Source organism: Ambystoma mexicanum, chromosome 4q (genome assembly GCF_040938575.1).
Source record: "Ambystoma mexicanum isolate Mex_15411 chromosome 4q, UKY_AmexF1_1, whole genome shotgun sequence".
Taxonomy (NCBI): Eukaryota; Metazoa; Chordata; class Amphibia; order Caudata; family Ambystomatidae; genus Ambystoma; species Ambystoma mexicanum.
Window position 1 is genome coordinate 334,301,330 of NC_090928.1, and position 26,353 is coordinate 334,327,682.

The window sequence follows — 26,353 nt, forward strand, 5'->3', positions numbered from 1 at the left end:
CTCTGATACAAGGGGACTAACTGGATGCTTTATCAAGGCATCTTAAAGATGTGGCATTCCCCAAGATAATGCACCAGAAAAGTCACCCTCCAGAACTGCATCAGGTAAAATTGTGCATTTCGCTTATGTGGCTGCTTATGTGAATGCCAGTTCCGCAAATGCAAACAAAACAATATTATTACTTGCCTGCCATGGATGAACTATCACTAGTCAATGGTTTGCGGCAAGAGTGAATTCTGGAGCCTGCAATAAGACTGCATAACTTTGAAATATGAATGACCTTATCAATCCCAAAACAGAAAAGATGTGCTGTGGTATTAAAAAATGCAATTGTGAGGATGCCACTTGGGCACCTTCTGTGGCATATCAGAACCGCGTCCATGATGCTGGTCTGTAATCAGGTAGAAAAAGAAGAGTGATTTTGATGGCATTTCTCTGCCCTTTTGAGCATCCTTAAAAAAGTATTAATCAACTCTTGGACTGTAGAAAAGGGATAAAAGAGCTACTTTGAGATTAGGGCCCGGGTTCACCACCCAGATATTAGGAAAGGGGCCAGGGCGTAATGGAAAGCTTTTGGTGGCTGGCTTGGTGAGACCTCAAGGAACAAAGAATTATAAAAAGCTGAAGATTTTTAGGGGGGCGCTGTTGCGCACGATGGGAATGGCCGCCTGATCAGTGCGCTCCGACCCGCGAAATATCCGACATGAAATTAATCCTTCAACCGGGGCCTGCTGTGGGGTGCTGAACACACTGAGACGTGCAATGGGTGTTGGTGCACCTATGTGAAAAATCCCAGATCGATTGATGCCCTGGATGTGGAGCAGCGTCGAGTTGCGTTTTCTGCAGGGCGGAGCAGTGACGCGAGCCAATCCCCAGAACCGGAAGATTGCTGCCTCGGGCCGCTGACGCTCTGGCCACCTGAAGCATAGAGTTGGCGGGCCTTGAAAAACGCATAGCAAAGCTCGTAGGGGGCAGCGGTGTGACCCAATCCGGACGGTCTGGCTCCCCCCCATCCTCATCCGTTCCCAACCAAACAAGGAGTGACCGGATTGCTGCTGTGACCGCCCGGGGAGACGGCCATCCTATCGCAGCCTTGAGGCGAGCCGCGGGCTGGGGGCTCAGGTGGGGCGGAGACTGCAGCGCGGACCGAAGGGGCTTCGCTCGTTCTCTGCCACCCCTCGGGTGCGTCTGCCTCCGGGCGCGGACGACTGCTGTGGACCCCCCGCCCTCATCCGTCCCCAACCAAACGAGGAGTGGCCGGATCGATGCTGTGACCGCCCGGGGAGGTGGCCATCCTGACGCGGCCTTGTGGTGCGCCACAGGCTGAGGGCTTCGGTGAGGCGGAGACTGCGGCTCGGACCGGGCGGACTCCACTCGCCCTTTGCCGGCCCTCGGCTGCGTCTGCCTCCGGGCGTTGACGATTGCTGTGAGCCCTGTCTCAGCGGGCCGGGCGGTTGCTCGTCAGTGGGAACCCCAGCGAGAACAGGGCGAGAGGCACAGGTATGCTGGGGATGGAGGGACACCGGGCTACCCACCGCCCTGTTCAATAAAAACCTTGGTGAGGCAGCGGGAAGTCGCCCTGATGTATCCTGTTGCAACGGCTAATCCTAGGGCCGTGGGATACTGAGGTCTCCCTGGGTGATACGGGAGGGCGTTGCCGAGTGGCCCTGCAGCATAGTGAATGGCAAAATCTGGACGTGGCCACAATTGCACTGAATGATGCTGCACTGAACGCTGCTTGAGTGTTGGAGCCTACAGGTGAGGATATTCCAGGCTGCAGTGCCGGACTGAATAATTGTGGACACTACACTTTTCCATTAATTGTTGGGCACACGGTTGGCACATTACTGTAATGCCTACATACTCTGAACCCAGTAACGTGGGAGAACACAACCCATTGGCAAAGGCGGGCGGACGGACGGAACGCCCCGGCTTTGAGACATTACTTGCACTGGGCTTGTCCTGGTGGTGCTTTGTGATACGGAATACTCTCATCCCTTAGCAGCCCAAACTGACCTACGGCAGCAAATATTGGCTGGAGCGCCCAGCAAATCTAGGGTCATGGGGAACACAAGGAAACAGGACAAGATGGCGGAAGGAGCAAGCACCAAGAAGAAGGGGCCGATGGACTTGTACACAAGCAGTCAGGTGGGAAGTAGTGAGTCTGACCCATCAACAGCAACTAGCAACGTGCCCGACACAGAGAGTGGAGATAAAGTCGAGTACCTGACCAACTTAGTACAGAATGGTTTCCTAGCACTGAACATGAAGCTAGATGATATTGTAACAACGATTGGAACATTGAAGACCAAAGTCGACAAACATGATCAACGGCTGACTGAGGCGGAGAATAGAATTGGGAATACCGAAGACACAGTGACCCGTCACGACCAGGACATTGCCCAGCTCAAAGAGAGCCTGAATAAATTACATAACAAGTGCGAGGATTTGGAATCGCGCTCGAGGAGAAACAATGTGCGCATTGTAGGTGTTCCAGAGTCATTTGGCAAGGATAAAATGGAAATACAAGTAGAAACACTCCTCAAAAACCTGTTCGGAGCGAACTAATTTTCAGAACACTTCCTTAATGAACAAGCACACCGCACACTGGCTCTGGTTCCGAGACCTGGGGCACCGCCCCGCACAATCATTGCAAGAATGCTCAATTATAGGGATAGAGACATGATCCTTCGGATGGCAAGGGAACTTGGGACCTTGCACTATGAAGAGTCTCGCACACACATTTACCCGGATTTTGCTACTGGAGTTCAGGCAAGTCGAAGATCCTACGAACCAGTCAAAAAACTACTAAGGGCTCGACAGGTTCCATATGCTCTCATATTCCCAGCCAAGTTACGTATCCAATATGGAGGAAGGGCACACTTCTTTGAAACTCCCGATGCGGCCCTTGCCTACGTGGAGTCCACCATTCCGCTGCCCCCCAGGGGCCACGGGCCTGATCAAAACTGAAGAAATTTGCCTGTAGTTTAGGCCTAAAATTTGACAGGGCAAATTCGTCCTAAATATGTAACCTTGAGGTCTCGGAGTGTTTTGGCCCCCATGGGGGCTCTAAGTAATGTTCAGCGGGCTGTGAGCCCGATCGGGTAGCCTTGTGACGGCAACATAGCACCCTCAGGAATGTTCCTAACAGTTATTAGGGTCCATGGTCAAGTTGGGGCAGATGATGTGGGTGGTGGGGGGATAAGGGAAAGGGGAATGTTTTGCACCATTGCAACCACCTAGATGAGTTTGAGTCCGGGAGGAAAATATGCAATGTGAGAAGTTTGGAGTTAATCGAAATATGGTCTCGCAGATACTGCTGTCACTCAATTGTTGGTTACTTGTACATTTATGGTCGCTACGGCGCAGCACATTGTGTAAGTTTAAAAAATGTGTGACGGGTTGAAGATAAAACTAATGTCGTGGAATGTCCGGGGCCTTAACAACCCTATGAAGGCTAGGAAGGTTGGTAATTATGTAACTAGGCACGGGCCTCACATTTTAATGTTGCAAGAAACACATGCACAGGGCTCGATCAACGAGAAACTACTGGTGAAATGGGGCAAACTGCGCTATTATACGGACTATTCGTTACAGTCCAGAGGGGTCTGTACTCTTATACATGACTCGCTGGGCTTTGTAGCCAAGGGCCATTTAGCGGACCCAATGGGTAGGTACGTACTGGTTTGGGGGGAAATAGCAGGGAAACAAATAACCCTAATGAACACTTATGGCCCCAACCTAGACCACCCAGATTTCTACTTGCAGATGTTCGAGATCCTCACTAAACATGATGCAACTACTGTATTATGGGGAGGGGATTTTAACGTGGTGTTAGACCAGACCCTGGACAGATCCGCCAAGGTAACTAGGGTGCCCTCTAAGGCGGCAACAACCTTAAAGCAAATCATCCCACAACTGTCCCTGCTGGATGCATGGAGAGTGCTCCACCCAAATGGCAGGCAGTATAGGTTTTACTCTTCGGTGCATGATAGTGAGTCACGTACAGACTATTGGTTTATATCTTCAAACATGGCACATGCCCTACATAGTTGCGAAATCCTCCCTCGCACACTGTCTGACCACTCCCCGGTGACATTGGAGATCAACCTGAGAGATGCCCCTAGACCGACACGGAGATGGAGAATGCCCAGAGATATTCGGAAAGATCCGAATGTCGTTGAAACCTTGCATGCTGAAATTGCTAATTTTTTCATGGATAACATTGGGTCTGTGGAACATATATCATCAATGTGGGAAGCCTTTAAAGTCTGGATGAGAGGGGCTCTGATATCCAAAACCACCGGGCTCCTGAGAACTGTGCGCAGTGAACTGGAGGGGGTGGAGAGGGAAATAAATGCACTGGAAGAAACCTACAGTCGCACGCACAGCGGGGATATCCTGGCTGAAATACACAAATCTCTTAGAGATTTTGACAGACTAGCTGTAAGGGAAATACAATATATAGCAGCCCCTACCCGGGCTCGAAGATACGGAGAGGGGAATAAGGCAGGGAAAACGTTGGCTAATTTGGTTAAACAGTAAAAGCATGCGACCCAGATTACAGCGATACAAACGGCAAATAACGAGATAATAACGAATAAACAGGGAATTAATGATGAATTTGTTAACTTTTACAAAAATCTCTATGCGAACAGGGATAGGAAATCCCCTGATGAGATCAAAAGCTACCTCGCCAAACTAAATCTCCCTAAACTCTCAGAGGAAAGCAAATTAATGTTGGAGCAACCTGTAACGGCAGAGGAGCTCACTGAGGCAATCAAAGGGCTCACGCCTGGTAAAGCACCAGGCTCGGATGGGCTGGGTGCCGAATTTTATAAAGAGTTTCGGGAGGAACTGGTCCCTGTGCTGCTGGAGGTGTGGGGGGAAGCCCTGGGAAAACAAATATTGCCCACAACAATGCGTGAGGCTATAATCACTGTTACCCAAGACTCGACGTCCGCCACAAGATATGTCATCCTATAGGGCCCTATCCCTGATAAATGTGGATGCTAAGATCTTTGCGAAGGTGCTGGCAAACCGCATGCTACCCATCACGCCCACGCTGGTGCATACAGACCAAAGCGGGTTCATTCCCCAAAGAGCCACAGTCCTAAATTTGCGCAGATTGTTTGGCATAATGGCACAAATTGACCCGTAAAGGCAAGCAGTCGCGGTGTCCCTTGACGCTGAGAAAGCGTTTGACTCTGTCTCCTGGGAGTACCACTTTCTAGTGCTTGAGGCGTTTGGGGTGGGCCCCTACTTCATCAAATATGTCAAACTGCTATACACCAACCCAGGTGCAAGAGTATGCACGAACAGAACTATATCTGAGCTGTTTGAACTAGGCAGGGGCACCAGGGCAGGGATGCCCCTTCTCCCCCTATCCTTTTCACCTTGACAATAGAACCCATGGCGGCAGTGATCCGTTTGAGGCATAGCAACAGGGGCATAACACTGAAAGGAGCCACCCAAATAATATCACTATATGCGGACGATACATTGCTGTATATCCGCGAACCAGATAAAAATATTGGCCCTATCATGTCGGACATCAACAAATTTGCAGAGTACTCTGGATACACGGTGAACAACGCCAAGTCAGAAATGTTCCCACTCACCCCCTCCACAAAATGCCCTGCTCTGATGTGCAGCCTCAAGTGGTCGGAACGCCATATCGGATACCTGGGAGTACTGGTCTCTAGTAACAGACAGACTCTATATACTGATAATCACGAGCAGGCCCTGCAAACACTTACTACCAAACTACAGGTCTGGGGACACCTCTCGATTTCATTACATGGCAGAATTGCCATCCTTAAAATGATAGCACTCCCTAAACTACTATATATATTTGTAAACATCCCTATATGGCCGGGAAGGGAATTTTCTCTAAGCTCCGATCCATGGCAATATCATTTGTGTGGAACGGAAAGGTGGCTAGGATCAGCTGGGAAAAAATGACAGAACCATATGAGACTGGGGGGATAGCGGCGCCAGACTTTGAGCTTTACTACATGGTGGCGCAAGCACAGTTCGCGAAATATTGGTATGACGAAACAGATAACTCACCACACACGTGGATAGAAGAATATACCACTGTACCCACAGATGTTAGATCAGTCATCTTTGATACAAGACACAGGGATTCGTGTGACTTTGACCCTGTGAGCTGCACCATGAAAGCCTGGGGAGCTATATATAAAACATTGAAAATAGAGATCCCATATAACCCCGAGATCCCTTTATGGAACATTCCCCCCACATTTGATATCAGTATACAGGGGGCCTGGGACCCTGCTACAGAGATGAAGGTGGGAGACTTGTATATAGATGGGAAGTTTGTAACCCTTGCGGTATTTACGAAAGGAATGGGAGGAGGTCGACTCCGAACGTTACAATATTATCAAATGAGATCGGCATACCAAGCACATTGGCCATCCTTCCCTGACGAACCCCCCTCCCACCCATGCACACAAATGATTACAACACAGGGCGGGCTGGGAATATCCAAATTGTATAGGACAATACAGGCCCATACTTCCACGGCCAACCAAATGAAAGAGAAATGGGAAGCGGATATGGAAATGCCAATACCTGATGATAAGTGGGTAAGATACTGCGCGCTTAAAAAAAGGGTGTCCCTCAATGCGGGTTTGCGCCTAATACAGTTTAAAATCCTTAATAGATTGCACTAAACCCCAGCCAAAATTGCTAAATTCACACCTGATGATTCGGGTAAATGCCCCAAATGTCGGTCTCCGCAAGCGGAATCCTATCATATGTACTGGGCATGCCCAGTCATTGCACGGTTCTGGGAGAGGGTCGCAGCTATGTTGATGGATGTTACACAGATTCCCCCGCACTTGACCCCCCAAAAATATCTGTTTGGGGATATTGGAAAATGCTCCGAAAAGATTAGAAGACTGTTTAATGTGTCGTGTGTCATTGCCAAGAAATGTATATTACAAGAATGGAAAAGTCCGAACCCCCCCACCATGGACACTTTCTTGCGTGCACTGACGTATATTAATGAATGCGAGGAACAGTACGCGCTGACACAGCCAACCACAAGTCGACCGAAGGACATCTGGGGCCCCTTCAGGGTGTATCTATGCTACATGTTCTCGGACACTGAAACGGCCGAATGAAATGTGCACTGTTCTATATTTTTTTTATTTTAGATATTGCTGTATTATAAGACCATATGTTGTGTTGTCTGGGTGTTGCTGTAACTGCTGAGACCATCAATATAAAAAATAAAATAAAAATAAAAATAAAGCTGAAGAAAAGACACCAGATAGGAACTAGCCACTGCACATGGCTTGAGAAGGCAAGGTTGGTGGTGCGGGGATCAGGCAATGAAGAGAGGCCCGTTTCTGGTTCCGGTTCTGCAGGCACGGTGAGGATCATCAGGTAGACAAGGCCTATGAGAAGGAGCTGTGATCCAGTTGTCCCCACCAGATCAGGGGACGGAGCACCGTTGTGGGTTCCTGCTGGTGTTCTTTGAAGAGGCAGAGCTTTGCCGTCTGATTGTTCGGGTTGGCATGAGGTGCTGGGTGCAGAGCTCCAGGCCTTCCAGAGTGCAGGGTCTGTTTTTATCCCCCTTGGGGACAGTGAATGAACAATGCACCCAATCTCACACAGAGCATAATTCAAACAGACCACCCTTCTGCTTTCCGGAAAAGTCTCTCACATAAGGAATGATGAAACACTGTCCCAGACAGCAATATGCAGATGCCAGTCAGAACTGGTTTCATGCTCACTAAAGTCCTCAGTGCTATTCATGCGACTGCTGCGGTCTTTAAGGAAAACAACTACAACCACCATTTTGATGAATGGTGGAGGGGGTCAAAAGGGACGCAGACAGGTAAAATAAAGTCCTCCCAGCGGAACCATGTTACCTATGTGAAGAGGCTACTGTCAGACTAGCCAAAGGTATAACAGAAGGAGGGTACACTCTCTGGGAGACCAAGGGGAACCTTTCGGATATATCCCTGCCTTAGAGACTTAAGGACTGCTCAGGCAGATCACAAATGCATAGAGCCACACTCTCAGTCAGGCTTTGGATTAAGCCTGGCTTGTTGAAAAGAGGAGGGTTGGGAGGATAAAGGAACCCAGCAAAAAGGAGAGGGTACTCTCCAGTTAGACAAATTAACTCCAAACATGGAATTGGGTTGCTTTCATTTAAACCAAGGTCTGAATCACTCCACATGTAAATATGGTTTTGGCAGTTTTTGCTCAGATGCCTTTACAAACCAGGGCATCCAGTGTCTTCAAACTGGGGTTCAGCATGGCAGCACTTGAGCTAACGCTGCCACAACATGGAGTGCAAGTGAATTGCGGCCACAAATTTCTTCATCTTTAGGGACTTTGAAAACCTGACGGTGAAGCACTCTCTCTCTCTCTCTCTCTCTCTTCAACCAGAAGGAACCATGTCCAGTGCACCTTTTCCTGGATATAATGAAGATAACTGGATACAATCTTCAGAAGGCATTTATGTTGGTCTTTACTTCCTAGAACTCACCTGTGCTGGTTCACATGTATAACCGTTCACTGCATCCTCATGTCATCCCAGTGTGGCTGTCGCCTCTGCTGAACCCTTCAATTGAATCATCTGTGTAGCGGACCCCTGTACTGGTCTCCCAGTGTAGAAACCTCCAGTGGCGTTGCCTGCTGCACTGCTTCTGACCCCTGACAGGTGACAGGTGACCTCTGAGCCAAAGGGTCACCAGTGCTGGATATTTGATCTGCCACAAATGACGTCTGGTTTCTCTGCCTATATTTCTTAAAAGGGTCTTAAATGGGTCAGCTGGGCCTTCAGGTCCACTTCTATGCAGTCAGGGTGGCTGTCTGCTAAATCTGCTACCTGGCTATCAAACCATGGCCATCTCCAGCTGCTGCCCAAGGACTATCTGCATCATTGTCAGCTTCACATGGGTCTTCTGTTGGAGGTACTCCAATTCAATTGTGAAGGTTTGTTCCTTTTGTGCGTAGCTATAGGGCTCCTGTGCCATTTATAAACAAAGGGTTGCCTGGACAGAAAATCCCTGGTCCTCCAGGCTAGTAACAATGGAAAATCAGCAAAATGGACCAGTAGGATAGGGAATGGTACTTTTTCTACATTTATCTTTTTATAAATACCAATAAATGTCACTCTTTAAATTCATATTCATTTTATTATCATACACAGATAAAATATCAATTCTAAAAACATATCAAAAATATTTATCAGAAATTCAACTCACACACAATCGCTCCTACCATCCATTCACATTGCTTCAAAAATTGCATAAATCACACCTAACTCGTTAACCCATTGGTCAACATTTAATCTATTTCCATGTGCAAATGTCCTCCACTTAAATGACAGATGGTACTGTGTGTCTAATCAATTACACAGATTCAGAAAAGTCTACATATGTTTCGGTTGACTGGTTGGACTTCCACAAATTCATCCACTTGATAAAGCAACCTTCTTCAGGACCAAAATGGGGAATTAAATCATTCCCATTTAACCAAGTAGGGTGAGTTGCACCACCTAAAAAAACAATACAACAAATTAGTAATCTACAAATTAGACCATTCCCTCATTATTTTGTTTGTTTACTATATATGATTCTAACAAGTAATGATTAGGTCTCTGTCTCTACAGTAGTATTTTATACAAAGCAGAGAGGAAGATGTTTGGATTTAATCCTATTCACATCTCTATGTGGAAATTCGTATGTCTCCTCCCACATCAAGAATGCAAAAAAAAAAACCACACATTTTTGTTCACTTTAACCATAAAACTCAATGACTAGAATACTTACTAGAAAACGCAAAACACAGCGTTTCTGCTATCTCTATCTTATCATTAGAAGATATTGTTAGTAAGTTGAGGGGGGTTCTTCATAGCCCAGTTGAGTCTCAGCACTTAACACGGGGACTTCAGATGATGGTATACCCGTTACTATCCTGCAATGATGATGATATATTAGAGACTCTGTTAAAGAGACCTTGCCTACTAAAGTTCTAATAAAAGGTTAGATACTTACATCTACAACCGTTCTGGTAATTATTTTTTTTTATGGAATTCATCTGTATCAGATTCGGTATCTACGGGCAGGCCTTCTCAAGATTGATATCTAAATGCAGGGCACGTCCTCTATGTCAAAGGGCCATCATGACAATGTACCGCCACGATTATCCTGTGGCAACAAAAAAGGTATCAAAATCACACGCTCCTTTTCCATGATCCCAAGATAATATCATTAATATTCGCATTGGTATCATATTCATCACCATTTACTAAATGTTGTGAATGTTAATATGTATAACTCTGTTTAACTCAATATAGGCGGGCAAATCATTCTCGTTTACTGCCTATACATTATATATAAATAGCAGCAGTCTATGCTTCGTACATTATCACTATTCTGCACTTTAAACCCGGCTTCATTACATGAGAGGACTCTCTTTGTCCCTGCAGTCATCTATAAAATAGTAATCTCTAGATTCACTTGCACACGCAACGTGCTAAAATGGTTCACGCGTAGAAAATCAGGAAAACCTGCAATTTATTTGTTACAACTATTAGCACAAAATACACGTGCTATGTCCTAGGTAACTCATTTATACCAAACGTACAAATAGTACAGGACTAAGTACTTTTACAATATTATTCTACCAAAGGGCATCCACTAGAAACTCACCTTCAGTAAAACTGGACCCATTTCATCTGAGTCGTCTCACTTCAGCCTGTAGTTGATGCCGCCGCCGCCGCCGTCGCATAGATTGCAGAAGGCACCCGGCCAATTAGTAACTTTATACAGCCATGTATGGAGATAGAAAGAGGGCTAAAGCACTGAGTGTTAACATTTTCTTCTCTACTCTATTTCTGAAAATGATGCCACTTCAGTAAGCCGACAAATCAGGATACAAGTACCTGAATCGCATCAGCAAAGTAAAAACAAAGGATCCTGACAATTATACAGACAAATATGAAGGTAAATATTACTGTGTTCTTCCGTACTCTAAATTGGACACGTGGTGCCACTTCAATATTGCACCACAAAGTTAGATGCAAGTATTGAAGTCAAATTGACAAAGTCAAACACGGAATCCTGCTCATAAGTTGACATCTAGGGACATAGTACGCAGCTACGGACTGAAAAATATTTTATTATGTACTGAATTTTTAAGAATGGATATAACCAAGTATATTTCTATGGGAATAATATATTCCAACATACATCATATTTAGTATAAGGGGAGATTAACATGATCACCTCTAGTTCAGACCACAGTTGCAAACTTGTCCTCCCTCATACTAAAACCGGTATCCCCTATTTAGCCCAGATTTACCGTATTACCAAAAGGGAGTTATTTTCTCGCTCCACATAGAGCCACAGTACTAAAACCAATTAGTTTCCGAGACATTTAGAGCATTATGAGTGCATTCCACTCCACAGAAATGTTAAGGCCGTGTTTCACAGTATCTAGACGGTAGATCCAGCGCTGTTCTATTTTATGTAGAATAACCGCCATATACACTTTGGAGTACGAACCATTTTAAATCCATCTCTGTGTGTTCATATTGTATGAAGTGATAGACTAGTGGTTTATCTGCCACTCTGTTACTTCTACAGCTACGATGTTCTCCTATACGCTGCCTTACTTCTCTCGTGGTCTTACCCACATACACTAGATTACATGGGCATAGAATTATGTAAATTACATTCTTAGTTCGACAATTGGTGTGTGTTCTTAACTTCCACCTTATATTTCTATAATTAAGCTCTAGGCGTGTCTCCGTCAAGGGACAGGACACGCAATTGCCACACTTCTGGTGTCCCACTATGGGCGGTAGTCCCCATTGATTGAGAACCGTCGGTTCACAAGTTTTCTCAGTATATGTATGTACCAATTGTTGCTTCAAATTAAAATTCTTCTTAAAAGAAAACATGGGCTTCTGTGACAAAGTTCCTGCTTGTCTAATCTGGTCCCAATTACGATTCACTATCTTTTTGATATCGTTACTCACTGGGTTAAATGTGGTCTCACACACTAGTCTGTCCTGTTTTTGTTTTGTCTGCGGAGCCAGACACAGATCTCTGTGTGCTGGATGCCCTTTTCAGGTTGTCTTTAACAAGTTTTTTTCGGATATCCTCTTTCCAAAAGTCTTTTTTTCAGGACATCTGCATGTTTATTAAATTTGTCCCTTGTGGTACAGTTTCTACGAATCCATAGAAACTGCCCATAAGGCAGATTTTGGCGCAGACTCACAGGGTGAAAACTGGAGAAATGGAGGAGTGCATTTTTGTCTGTGGGCTTGTAATACTGAGTTGTTACCAACTTATTAGATTTTAAGATCAACAGATCCAAAAAAACTGACTTGTGTTTGATGCGATTCCATCGTAAACTTAATATGCCTATCACAAGTAGTCAGCCATTGATGGAAAAGTATAAGTGCATCAATCGTGCCTCTCCAAACAATAAATATGTCGTCAATGTACCTATAACAGGCCCTTAGGCCTAAGCAAAGGTCATCTTGTACTAAACTGGCACATCCAGAACCAAACTGTGCCCTTCCCCGCTGGTGACGTCACTACTAAGATCTGCGGTCTCCCATCTGGGGCATGGTGAATGCAACTCTTGTGCTAGATTGCTCTGGTGCGTCCTCGCATGTCTCTTGGCCATCTTGCTTCTGCCCGATTGGCCTTCGATGTCCTGTGCGCAGACCCTTTAACTGACCTGCGTAGGATAACATTGCCCCAGGTCATTTGTTTCCTATGGGCCAGAAGACTTACACTGGAATTTGAAAGTGAAAGTCTAGTTGTCTTCTGTGAATTTTTTTTTTTTTTTAACATCTCTATTAATTTCAATATATAAAACATAACAATTCAATACAAAGAAAAACCAACAAATTTCCCTCCCGCCTCCCCCCTCAACCCAGTCGTAGCGTAAATAGAATCCGAAGTTCAAAGTCCCCCTCCAACCTCCTCAACCATGGAAGTCCAGCAACTTCAGTCTTTGGGGGCACCATTGCTCCCTGAACTCCTCCTTCAAATAGTCCAGAGTCTCACCCCAATCGGCCGCAAAACTTTCCAACTTCCCCACCTCCGCGTACGCGGCCCATTCCAGGGAGACAATATCCCATAATTTCCTAAACCAGTCCTGCTCCACGGGGATCACCAGGCTTTTCCAGTTTTGAGCGATTAGCCCCATCGCTGCAAGGGTAAAAATCACTTTTGCCTTGCGGCTCCCCTGAGCCCCTACCTCCCCTTCCTTCACAGTCTTCCCCAACAAAATCTCCCGTGGATCTTGGCCGTCTCTCAACCCCAGGGCAGTAGATTGGGCTTGTGCCATGTCACGCCAGAAGGGTCTAATACGCGGGCAATCCCACCATAGCTGTGCCCACCTCCCCACATCCCCTCCAGCAGGCGTTGGAGGCCGTTGGGTAAATCGCATGCAACCGGGCAGGGGTGTAATGCCAGCCATATATATACGTATACCATGCTTCCTGTAACTGAGAAGCCCTAGCCACCTTGGGAATTAACCTCCACAATGCCTCCCAATCTCCCCACTCCATCCCCCCGCCCCCTGCTGCCCCCATCTCTTCATATCTGGCCAAGTAGCCTTCGGGGTCGAGCTTTCTAGCAGCTTATATAAATCCGAAATAAGACCTCTGGAACCATCATGGGTTAGGAGATAGCTCTCAAATTGTGTCAGCGCGCGTGTTGCTGCCTTCTTAACTTCCGTTGCCATGACCCAGTGCCTAATTTGAAAGTATCTGAGCCTTTCCCCCTCACCAACTCCAAATTGTAGCTTACATTCCCCAAATGTTTTTACTCCCTGGGCAAGAAACATATCTCTAAGGGTCCTACATCCTCCCTCCACCCACCTCCGGAACGCCCCTCTCTCCAGCCCTGGTGTGAAGTCCCCGTTGTTAAATAGCGGCGTAAATGGGGACGGGAAGAATGAAATCCCTCGCCTCTCCACTGCCCTGTCCCATGTGTCCACCAAACCCTTCGTAATATCGCTCAAATATATATGAGGCGGCCTCAGCCCTCGGGGGAGCCACAGTACTTCACCCAGATGGTGTTGGGCCACTGCCCTATCCATTTTCACCCAGTGCTTATCATAGCCTGCTGCAAACCATTCCCTGATCACCTGGAGAAGCGCAGCCTCGTGATAACGCCTAAAATCCGGTAGACCCAAACCCCCACGTCCTCTGGACGCCGTGAGGAGGCGCCAAGAAACACGCAGCCTCCTTCCTTCCCAAACAAATTGCCTCGCCACTCGGTCCAGTTCTTTAAAAAAGCTCGCGGGGATAGACGGAGGGATTGCCTGGAACAGATAAAGTATGTGGGGAAGGATTACCATCTTTAGTACTGCCCCCCTCCCGAGCCATGAAATCCTAAGATTGCTCCACCTACTCAGGTCTTTCCTGATAGCATTCAACAAGGGGAGGTAATTCGCACTAAACCAGCCGCCTAGGGAAGGGGTCACCCGAACCCCCAAGTAGCGTAATCTACCCGGGCTCCACTTAAACGGGGAGAGTGCCTTCAGTTCTTTTGCCTCCCTAAGAGATAAATTCATCAGTTCGGACTTCTGCCAATTAATCCGCAATCCCGACACTCCCCCAAACTCGGTCAACACCTCTATGCATGTCTTGACAGATCCCTGCGGCTGCGTTAACATGAGGAGCATGTCATCCGCAAAAGCTGCGACCTTGTGCTGATGTCCCCCGAAAGGTACGCCCTGAATCCTATCTTGACTCCCTTACAACTATCAACAGGGGTTCCAAGTATATAGCAAAAAGCAAAGGAGACAGAGGGCACCCCTGTTTCGTTCCCCGCTGAAGTCTAATTGGATGCAATACCTCCCCGTTAACTGAGATCCTTGAGCTAGGGTTTTTATAGTTTGCAGCGACCATATTTATGAATACTGATCCAAGGCCCATTGCCTCCATAACCAGGAACAGAAAACCACTCCACCCGATCAAACGCTTTTTCGGCGTCGAGCGTCAAGAGAATCGCCGGAGTGGCCGTCTTCCGTGCTTTCTCGACTATGTGGGCTACCCTTCTGATGTTGTCAGCCGTCTGCCTCCCAATCACAAACCCTGTCTGATCGGTTCCATGTAATAATGTCGCCACAAAAATCTCGCCATGAAAAAATATCGAGGAAAAATGGCCGATTTTTGTGGCAACATTATTGCATGGAACATGCGGGGGACACCCCCGCAACCCCCAAACTTTTTTTTTCTTACATTTCTTTTTTTTTGACCCTGTGCCCATGTATATGGTCAACCGTATAATATCGCCGCGACCTTTTCCCGGCGATATTATTTACGGCGACCATATATATGGGGATAATATTACCTGATACCGTCTGATCCTGGTGGATCAGCGAGGGCAGGTGCTTTTCCAGCCGTCTGGCCAATATTTTTGTATATATTTTGGCCTCCGTATTTATGAGGGCGATAGGCCGATACGATGTACACTCCTCGGGGTCTTTACCTGCTTTGTGTATGAGTATTATTTTGGCCTCCTTCATCGAGGGGGTTATACCACCTCTAGACCCGAAAGAGTTGAACAATTGTGTTAAGTGTGGAACCAACAAGTGGGAGTAGGTTTTATAAAACAACGCCAGGTAGCCGTCTGGGCCAGGAGCCTTACCACGGGGGAGCTGCTACAGTGGCTGTAACCTCGTCTTCAGTGATGTCTTGGCCTAACTCACTCCGCTCGGCGTTAGACAGCCGCGGATGGGGGAGAGCCCCAAGAAAATCCCTCTGCGGTCCCAGTGCCGTATTCTGTGAAGAGTATAATTCCTCATAGAACTCTGCCAACCTCCCCTTAATCTCTTCTGTCCGAGTGAGCCTTGCCCCCCTCTTATCCCTCATGGCCACAATAACATTCCGTTCCCTATTCCCCCTCAGTAAACGTGCCACGAGTGAGTCCGCCTTATTGGCCTTTGCATAGAATCTTTGTCTTACTCTAAGCATAGCTGCCTCGGCCTTTTTAGTCCTCAGGATTCGCAACTGACCCTCCGCTGCCCTATACTCCTTGTACACTTTTCTGGTGGGGTTCTTCTCCATGCGCACTCTGGCGGCCTCAAGTTCACCTTCCAACTGTACCTCTAACCCCTTTAATAATCCATTTCTCTCCACCTGTAGGGCGATCAATTCCCCTCTCAAGGTCGCTTTAAAGGCATCCCACCTAGTCTCCAAGCTTGTATCCACGCTGCTGTTCCACACCAAGAAATCCCGGATCTTGCCATCTATCTCCTCCCTCATCGCCTGATCCCTCAGGAGCGCCTCCGGGAATTTCCAACTCCACACCCCCTGCCTGCGCCCCCCCAATCTTAGTGCCATTCCGACCACCTTATGATCAGCGATCCCCATGGGGCCTACCTCTACTGATTCCACCCCTCCAATCAAGCTCGCAGACACCCAAATGTAATCAATACGTGACTGAGTTCTATGCACTTCTGAGAGAAAGGTAAATCCCTCCTCCTCACCCCTTAGAGGCCTCCACACATCCCGCAGACCCGCTTCCTCCCACCGTCCCTTTAAATGGGGCGAAGCTACTGCCCCTCCGCCACCCCTTCCCTGCTGTGAGCGGTCCCCCCCTCCTATCCCAAGCCAGGTTGAGATCACCCATCAGAACCACCTGCCCTCTCGCAAATTCCTGTAAAGTGCCCAAGGTCTCCCGGAGGAACCGATCCTGGCCCGCATTTGGGCCATACACCGAAGCTATCGTGTATGGAGCGCCCATGTACTCGCCCCTCACCATGATAAACCCGCCGTTCTTGTCCCGGAGGGTATCGTGCACCCGAAAGTCCATCCCCCTCCCAAACGCCAAGGCCACTCCCCCTTTCTTCGTGGGACCCGATACAAACAATATTTGCGGATAGCCTTTCAACTGTAGACGATGCTGGTCCTTCTGCAGCAAACGGGTCTCCTGAATCGCCAAAATGTCTGGTCTCTGGGACCTGGTGAACTGTTCTAATTTTGTGCGCTTTAAAGGGGAGTTCAAACCCCTAACATTATGCGTTAACCACCTGAATACTGTGTTGGTGACTCACGCGCATGCCCTGCTCAGCACCTGCCCGCCGCACCCGGTCCCACCCTGCGCCCCAATCTCCCTCTCCCCCATCAATAACTTTGGAGCCTCCACTACCCCTCTGCCCCGCACCTCCATGCCTCACTCCCTTGAAGTCCAAGCCTACCCCCTGAAAGCTACGATCCCCACCCAACTCCCCCCCCTCCCTTCCCCCACCCTGAATCCCCAACTTAGGGTGAGATCCCCCTCCTACCCCCATACCAACACCCCAGAGCAGCTGCTCCCTCTGCTCCCCCCCCCAAAATCGGGCCACATCGCCCTTCCTGATCCCAGTGTGTTGCACCCCCAACCCCAAAGCCTATCTGCCACCTTTACGGGTCCACCACCCCTACCCATCAGGTTGTTGCGAATATCCCTCCCCATGCCAGCAATTATTCACTCTACCTCGGACCCTTCTCGCCCTCCCTAGATGATCTACCATTCCCTCGAGTGCCCTTCTGCCTTTTGTCCCCCACCGTTGACCATTCCCACACTTTCTGCCTTGGCCTACTACTTGCCACCGAACCCTCACCCCCGGAGGACCTCCCCTCCAAGTCGATTTGCAACACAGCGGCCCCTTCCTGGACAGACGTTATCCGTTTCTGATGGCCCTCCCAGTCAAACACGAGGCCAAATGGGAAAGTCCACTTATAGCGCACTCCTTGCTCGTTCAAAACCTTTAGCACTGGGGCCATCTGCCTCCTCTTTATCAAGGTGACGCTTGCCAGGTCTTGATATAAAGCTATACGATTGCCTTTAAACACTATTGGCTCTTTTTTCCTCGCCGTCTGAAGAACTGCCTCTTTCTGAGCATATCTGGTGAAGGCTGCGAGAACGTCCCTCGGTCTCGGGAAGGACCCCTTGGATAGCCTGCCCACTCTATGGACACGGTCCAGCTCGATGCTTCCCGGGGCAGCCTCCCCCAGTATTTCTGCAAAAAGGCCCTGAATCTCTTGTTTTAAGTCCTTGTCCAAAACCGACTCCGGAATTGACTTCACCCTTATGTTGATCCTTCGGGATCTGTTCTCTAGGTCCTCCAGCTGTACCTCCAGATTGTGGGTTGCCACGTCAAGGCACTCTATGGCTTCGCTGTTAGCTGTAGAATCCTTTTCCACTTTCTGAAGCCCCCTTTACAACAGATCAGTCCTCTCCCCCAGCTGCCTTAAGTCTCGCTTGATCTCCCCCAGCGCTTCGTTTAAATCTGAGCGCATAAGCTGGAACTGCTCCTGGAATGTCTTAGCCAAGCTGGAGTGGAGAGCCTGGATCTCACCCACAAAGTCCTGCCTATTTACCGGGGATAAGTCCCGCCTCTCCCTTGCGGGTCCCGTCCCCTCGAGCCCTTCGGTGCTGCCCTCTGAGCCATCCCCTCTGTCCTGCACAGACCATAAGGAACGGAGGGTACTTTGCGGGTCCCGCGGGTCCTGCGATTACTTGCCGCTTTTCCCTTTACTCCGTGCCGCCATCGCGTCAATTTCCAGTGCACAAAGTGGGGTCCGGCGCTTTCCTCCCCTTCGGTCTTTCACCTCCTGGTGGAGCTACCCTGCTCCCTGATGACTTCACAAGGACTCGCCTGCCCACGCGCCTCCTAGCGCGAGCTGGCGACGTGCCGAAAACCTCCCCCTCGAGAGCCTTCCCCACCAGAGCTTTAAAATGTTTGCGGCGGCTGGTGCTCCCAGGGATTCTCTGCGCCAACGGACCACTAGTGTGGCCCCCCTGGGGAGCTACAAATGGGGGTGGGGGGGCTAGATGCCACAAGAGATAATCTCAAATTCAATGCGAGGGATCGCACCGCCCGGAGTGATCCTCAGTAACCAGCCTTGACCCTGGAGGACATATCAGTACGCCCCTGAAGTAGAGCCTTGGGGCAGGGGACAATACGGGCTTCTCAGATGAAGTCACCTTCTCCCGAGTAAGATCCAAGAGGGGGGGGGGGGCGGGGGGCCCGGGCTTCACTGCCACCTTTGTCGCCTCCCCAGCCTGAGCACCCCCCCAGCCTGAGCACCCAACACCCCGGGAGCGGCTGGGACGGCCCCCCAAAGACTCCTCCTGTCGCAGATCTCTCGCAGGTGGCCGGGGACCCGCCCGCTCTACCTCGGGCCTCCCCGACTCACCGCAGTGACTCCAGCAGCTGAGCTCGTCTCCTGGGCGGGGACTCGGCCGATCCTCCGTCTCCCTCCTTCTGCCGGAGCCGCTGCAGCGCCTCCCGTGTACCCGCGCTCCAGTTGTTGGTCTCCGCTCACCGCCTCCTCGCGGCCCCCGGGCCCGAGCACCCCCGGCCAGTTGACGCCTGGCCCGCGGCGCCCGCCACCCGTCCAATGCCGCTCCTCAAGCTCAGCTCCGCGAGAGGCGGGCTCCTCTACGACGGCACAGGCCGATCCGGGGCACACGTTCTGCCGGGATTCAGCCCTCCTCCCTTCAATCGTCTGGCTTCTCCACACACAGGCGCGCCGGGGGGTGTCTCCCTCAAAACTGCAGGTGGGACCGTCTTGTGGCGGGGTGGTGGACCACACAATCTCTCCCCACGGGGCCGGAGGGCACGTCTACCCTCTACCAGCCGCCATCTTGGAATCGTGAATTTTTTAAAAAAAAATTGTATAGACCAGTGAGACCACTTCAGTTTTCTCCATATCCTGCTGCCATTTTAAATATGTACTTACCTACACATTTCACACATACTCTTATCCAGTTTGATTATATAAAGAGTATATTTTTACAGATGCATTGTTTGGCCCTTTCCTTATTGGCTTATAATCAAATGTACTTACTATACTTTTAAACCAGTTCACTCCTCCTGAAGGGATGCCTTGACTGATAATGCCATTCAACCACTTGTCAGAGTGAAACATCCAAAGGCCAAATAGAGTCATACATCCAGGTCCTAACACACCTCAAAGGGCTCATCCGACTCCATATTTTGAAGACTGGGAGGAGGAGCATACTGCTCTAAAGCTTTTGTTGGTATGCAATGCAAAGCATCGATTTTAGCATGTGGCCAACATTCTGTTTGTCCATAAATAAAATTGTGGGAGATAGTTAAAGTAAACAAAACATTGCATGGGGAGTTACACCAAAAACGTTCTCTCGTCAACAGTACGAAAAGGGACCACATTATACAGTTACAACTTTTTTTTCCCAGTTGGAAAAAAAAAAACATACTTAAGTCTTTTCATATAAGGAGTAGTGCCATTTGGAAAGATATTCAACCCTAGTCATTGACATTCTTAATATTTACAGTTATGCTGGACAGTAAATGGAGCAGATCCGATTTGAAAGGGGGAAAGTGAGCTTTACATGACAAATAGACAAACAGCAGAGGCAGGAGTGAAGTAAACTGCCAATGAACGATGATCACACGTGGAATAGGCTGAGCAGCAGGTTTAATTACTCTACATTCTGAGTTATGTTTACAAGTCTGAAGCATGTTCTACTTTCATTAAGTGTGCTTCTTTGCACCTCCTCTTTACTGGTGCTCTAGGCGCCCTACCTGAGGAAATCCTTGGTGGGGATGGGGGCAATCATCCACTCAAAGAGCTTGGCAGCTCGGTCTCTGCTGTTCTGTACGGCTGCCAGACCCTCGAGGACAGATTCCAGAGAAGGGCCAACGTGCTTCTTCACACTGCCTGGGGGACTCTAAAAAAGACAAGAACATTATTTGTCAGCGGGATCAGTAGATTACCCTTCCTTACTAAGCAAATCTATATTTTTTTGTCAGTTATTTATTCAACAAAACACCAGCAACAGGTTACAAACTAAAGAGAAAAAAGTTACTATCAAAATTCCTCCGTGCAGTACCAGGACACCCCTTTTCCGCTGCTTGATTTAGCAACTTTGAACTCCATTGATCACACCACAACAACAAAATCATAAAAAGGACTCACTTTTCTTCCCCCACCCCTTTCAACAAATGCTGACAGGGAAAAAATAGCAATGGGCAAGGTCCAACAGGGAGATCAGAAAAACACTTGGAGGCTCCCCCCCGCCCCCACCCGGGATATCCTCTTCTCAATACCTGCTCTCCAGAGTGACTCCAAAATAAGCTTCCAGACCCGCCACTACAAGACCACATACCACAAGCAACACGCTGGAACTGTCTGGATGGAAATGTGGATCGTATGTGGATCGTATATGGAGCCCACGTTGCTCCACGTCTACCGTACAATCTCAATCAAGCCTTTCCCCTGTCTGCATAGAGGACGCCTTCCCAGCACACTACGACTACGTAGCATTGTCTGTACACCATAAGATCTCATACACTCCCTGTCATCAATCTTCACCCTCCTCCATTGTGCGTCCAGAACTCCACAAAGATACATTCTTACCACCCCTAAACGCACCAGAATAGAATCAATGTATTTATGGTGAAAGGCCTGGAACTCCATGATCACCATCCATAACACTTCCCTCTTAGAGGGTAGGCTAAAAGGAGCCTCAAGTCACTGGAGTTCTGTGCATTATATAGGCCACTTGCCCCACTGTCCAATGGCTGCAATCTAAATAGCTCTCTGGTACGTTGCCAGATGAGAGTTACAGGGTCCGTGCTGCCGCCAATGCCCTGTGCTACGCCCCTTCATTATGCTGCGCCTGAAGAGCCTACATTGCTCCAAGCTGCTGCAGCAGCCACCTCACATGCCAGTGCTGCAGTAATTGTATTTCTTTCCCACTGTCCTTCCCTGCCACCTGCTCTAGACACTCCAAGCAGTGCATTGTAGTTCCTGGTTCAACCACGGTTCTTAGCAGATAATTGAACTGATCATACTGCCACCTCCTTACTCAGAGCCACCAGGCAACTGGTGCCCCAACTGATACACAAATACCCCTAGTATTATGGGTGCATCACTCGAGTGAGCCTAGTCTCGTCCTGGGGAGAGTGGGAACACAAAGAGAACTACATCAGAGATCTCTCTGGAGGCTAGCAAACGAAGCCACTGATGCCCAGTCACTAACCCTCTAAATGAGTCTAGTCTGTGGGCCCCTTCCATTCCTGGAGACCGAATTTACCAGCTCCTTGAAAAAGCCGGCCTGGAGCTAAACAGTGGCGTGTTGACCAGAGTTACCTTTGCAACCTATAAAATGTAGATCCTACAGGGTTCGAAATTGAGGAGAGCTGGGAGCTATTTAGCTCCTGCTTGTACACTAGATATGCTAGAGGAGCCTGGTTAGCTTGACACAAACTGCTACCAGGAGCTACTTTTGACTCCCCAGGCCAACTGACACCAAACGCACACAGGCATTTGAATTTAACTCTCTGCGTTTGGGACAATCTAAAAATAAAGTTTAGGGCCCATCTATACGACATTTAAAGCACAAGGGTTTGTAAATAATGGACGGAATGATAAGTTTGCATCTAATTTGGAAGTATGATTTGTGGAACGCTCGCTATGCACTTCCTCTTCATTCCCCGGTGGTAGCTCCTGGTCACTGGTATGCTAATACCCAGGACCTGCTTTTGGCTCCTGCTTATCTGTTCTTAATTTTAAGCCCCGTGACCTGAAAAGAAAATTGCAGCTGCCTTTTAAGATACCTTTTATAGGTTAATGTGGGTAAAATATATAAAGTTGAGGGCGAAGGTTTTAAGCAAAAGCATAAAGCGATATTCAGTTGTCTCTGGTATGATTAGTCAAGGCAACACTGCGGTCGTAGGCTGAATCACATTCCACAATTTAGTCCCAGGGCTATGAACTTTTGAAGACATGCCAAGGAGGACATCTGATGGTTAGGTTGCAGACACAATAACTGGGGCTCTCAAATCAGAGTGTGGACACTTGCAATATAAATTATGACAAACTCACTTTAGCTTCATGTTCTTCAGTTACAGAAGATTCGAAAACAGGGCATTTTTCACTTTTGTAGGGCACTGAACTTCCTTTTGAGGCACAGAGGTACTTGTGCATGGCAATACACCAATACAACACATTTAACAATACTGGAATTATTTAGACACTGGTTGCCTTAAAAGGGCAGAGTGCTGCTCCCTGCCTAGGAGTCCTAGGTTGGCCCTGCCAAACTGCCCACCTTAGGCACATACATGGAGTGGATAGCAGCACAGGCGAGGGGGATCCTGGATCCTCAAACTGATCTCAGACTGACAAGCAGGAAAGGAACAATGAACCCAGCCGAAATAGCATGCAAGCTGAAGGGACAGCTATCGCGTGACTTTTATTAGGTGAGCTGTTAGAAGTATTTCAACAGGTAACCAAGGCTAACATTTCAAATCAGCCTCTGAGGCATGAAGCCTGCGATTTACACAACCTGCTGAAAAAGCTAAAAATACTTTTGATCTCTACAATTCATCATAGTATCACCAATGTTATAGCACACATTTAGGTCCCAATAACCCTGTAAATGATTTATAAAATAACAGTGTAACCCCTAGCAATCAGTTTAGTAGTGGGCTAAGCAGCAGGACTGTACGACTATAAAATAGAATACAGACACGATGTAGGAGAGCATGTGTTGGAAAGCAAGTAATGCAAAAAAGGGCATCAACAATCATGCAGACATGCTAGTTGTGAGGGCTATAAGGAAAGCCTAGGTAGCTTGAAGCAGTCCTACTCAGCCCTTGCCTGCACGTTCCACACATAATAATAGAGCTTAACTGCCATGAATGCCACAAACCCTTCCAACAAAATGAGGCCCCAAGTTGCAAAATGTAGAAATAAAACACACAGATAAAGATTCTTGGTTGGAATAGGGGTGGGCAGTTGTTTCAGCACACACTAGGTCACATTTGATGTTTTCAGTGTTGAGCCCTCATAACAAGCTCTCCCATCCAGCCTTTAATTACTTTGCAGAATTCTCTTGCACCATTTGCATCCCGACTTGCATCACACTCTGTAGTGCGATTAAGGGAAAGAGAAACGTGTAGAGCTTTCAGCCACTTTTGATTGGGTGATTAGGGAGGGTTTGTGGGAGGAGTCACTAAAGAGGACGTTTAATTGGAGGCACTAGTTAGAGGCTCTTTAGAATGGTAATGCTTTCAGAGTTCAGATATGCCCAAACAAATAACTCTAGGGGCAATTTTCGGTGGGGATGAGTGTCCGATAAGGGTGCAGGCTAGGTCCCAACCTATTTAGGCGGCTCTGGTATGATTTAGAGGAGTTTACAGTTGTCCAACAACTGGATTTGCACAGAATAGGAGGCCAAGACGTCCCACTCATGCTACTGGTGAACAACACAGTGCTACTCAGTCACATGATATGATCTGATATGGCATTTATAACGCGCCTATACACAAGTCTTTCAAGGCGTGATACATGGAATTAGCAATACATAAACTACTCGTGGCCTTTTGTATTTACTGCATTTGTAAGAAAGTGCTCATTAATGGGAGCAAAGCAAAGGCATTGGTGATGGGCTCAGCTAAATAAATGCCCGAGGGGGAGTTTTTGTGCAAATGGGTGGATAGTGTGAGGTAATAGACCACTGACTACCCGAGTGCCACTTTCATAATAAAACTGTGTGGCTGTGCAGGGGGAAAGGCGTGGTACTACATTGGGCAAATTAGTCAACAGTGGCCTTAGGTTGAATAGGAGGTTTGGGGGGCATTCCCCTGCAACAGCCCTTGATGTTCATCAATGGATGCCTGTCCATACGGCTACACATGGTGCAGAAGTCTGGGGCAATGAAACATGAGCAGCGGTGAATGTGGCTGAAAAATCATTTCTTATAAGTCGCTTTTCATTATGAAAGGGATACCTTCTTCTAGGACTGGGGTGCGTCGTGGAACACACCCGGCTTTCCAATTGCACGTTTTTAAACCCTTCTCTTGTTACATTTCTATAAAAATGGGTAATATTTCAAACTTAGTGGGTCCCAATGTAAGTCTGCCTGTGCCCAATTTCGAGAACGTTCAATATGTTTGGCTTTTTTAAATGCATTTCTCTGCATGGCTACGCTTTTTCATTGTATACTCTTAAGCGTGTTCCCTGCTGTATGTTTTATGGTGCTTTAGATAAGACAACCATCCCAGGCCATGCATACTATTGATTCACTCGAAAATGCTCTCCTTTTTTCCGCTATGGTAATTAACTGTCCAGTGTGTGTTTCGACATGATCTAATGAAGAGGTCTATGGCACTTCAAACGGTAATGCACTGTTCCAATTCTACATAATATTTCCAGTCAGCCCAATAAAAAGGTATCATGCATTTTGTGTGCTTTTAAAACGGATCTAACCTTACTTTACTTCGAACTGTAACAGACAGTGGGGTTTTGAAGGAGGTGGACACACACACACACAGGCACTATACAGAGTTTTTCAGAAAAGCAAGCAGCCTGTCCGAATTCTCCCACATCCCATTGGCCAATGTATACTCAAACAAATATATCAAAAAAACAAAGAGAGGTCGACTAAAAAATGTTCATTGGGATAAAAGGGTGCATGGGCAGAGGGAACCAATAAGAGCATTTACACACATTGTTGTATCATGTGCAGAGTTGGTAGCTTTACCTTCAGCCTGTGGCATCCAGGTTCCGCTGCGGCTTTCACTTCGGGCCTCAATGGTATGTTACTCAGCAAGCCAAGTCCCCGTTTCCTTGTTTTGGCTTTCTTCTTGGCTTTCGGCACTTCCTCATCATTTGAACGCATAAAGGGAATTTGGACTTGTTCCTCCTCCAGTGAAGTGTTTGACAAATGTACCCCGACACTGGGTGATGGGTACATTTCCAGGCTACCCCCTTTCATATGCTTCAACAGCATTTGCTTTTTTGTTCTTCTTCGTTTCTGCGCTGACTTGCGCTTGGAAATGCCATTAACCTATAATAGATAAACAGTTGCCAAACAGTCAGTCAATGGAATACTTCTGAATGAAGTCTGAATTTAAAATAACAGTCTTTGCATTTTAGCTTAACATTTCACTTCACAGAGAATGTAAAGAATAGCACACTTCGGGGTGCGTTGTAGGGGTTCCAGATAAAATTACGATTCCGAGTTCTGAATTGGTATTGACCAATGGTTGTCAAAATATCACCTGCCTACAACACAGAATCCTGCCCTTTGCAAGCCAAACTTTCACAGTTGAAAGTTGGTCCTCAACCAGCGCAATGGGCATGTGTATAAAGTCCTACCCACCATAAATCCAACAAAGACCACTAGCTTTCCTTTAGCAAGTAGCTTGATTTGCAAGACAAGGTCAGAGGAAAACAAGCATCGACTAAGCTCAGTGGCTTAAGTTTGGTTTTGAAGGAAAACATTTTGAACGTGGAGAGTAATAGTTACAAGTAACAAGCTCAGGAACAGAACCAATGAAATTGATCATATTTTCA

The 26,353-nt window shown here is 47.7% G+C and overlaps 1 protein-coding gene across 1 annotated transcript in view; it reads right to left on the reverse strand.

Annotated features, from left to right (window-relative positions):
* RIOX1 (ribosomal oxygenase 1) overlaps positions 1-26,353 on the reverse strand; it is a 603,487-nt gene that overhangs the window by 493,928 nt on the left and 83,206 nt on the right. Inside the window, exons 2-3 of the mRNA XM_069607921.1 lie at positions 25,539-25,844; positions 20,575-20,720 (exon numbers count right to left, since the gene is read on the reverse strand). Of these exons, the coding sequence (XP_069464022.1) occupies positions 20,575-20,720; positions 25,539-25,844 (452 nt within the window). The remainder of the gene's footprint in view (positions 1-20,574; positions 20,721-25,538; positions 25,845-26,353) is intronic.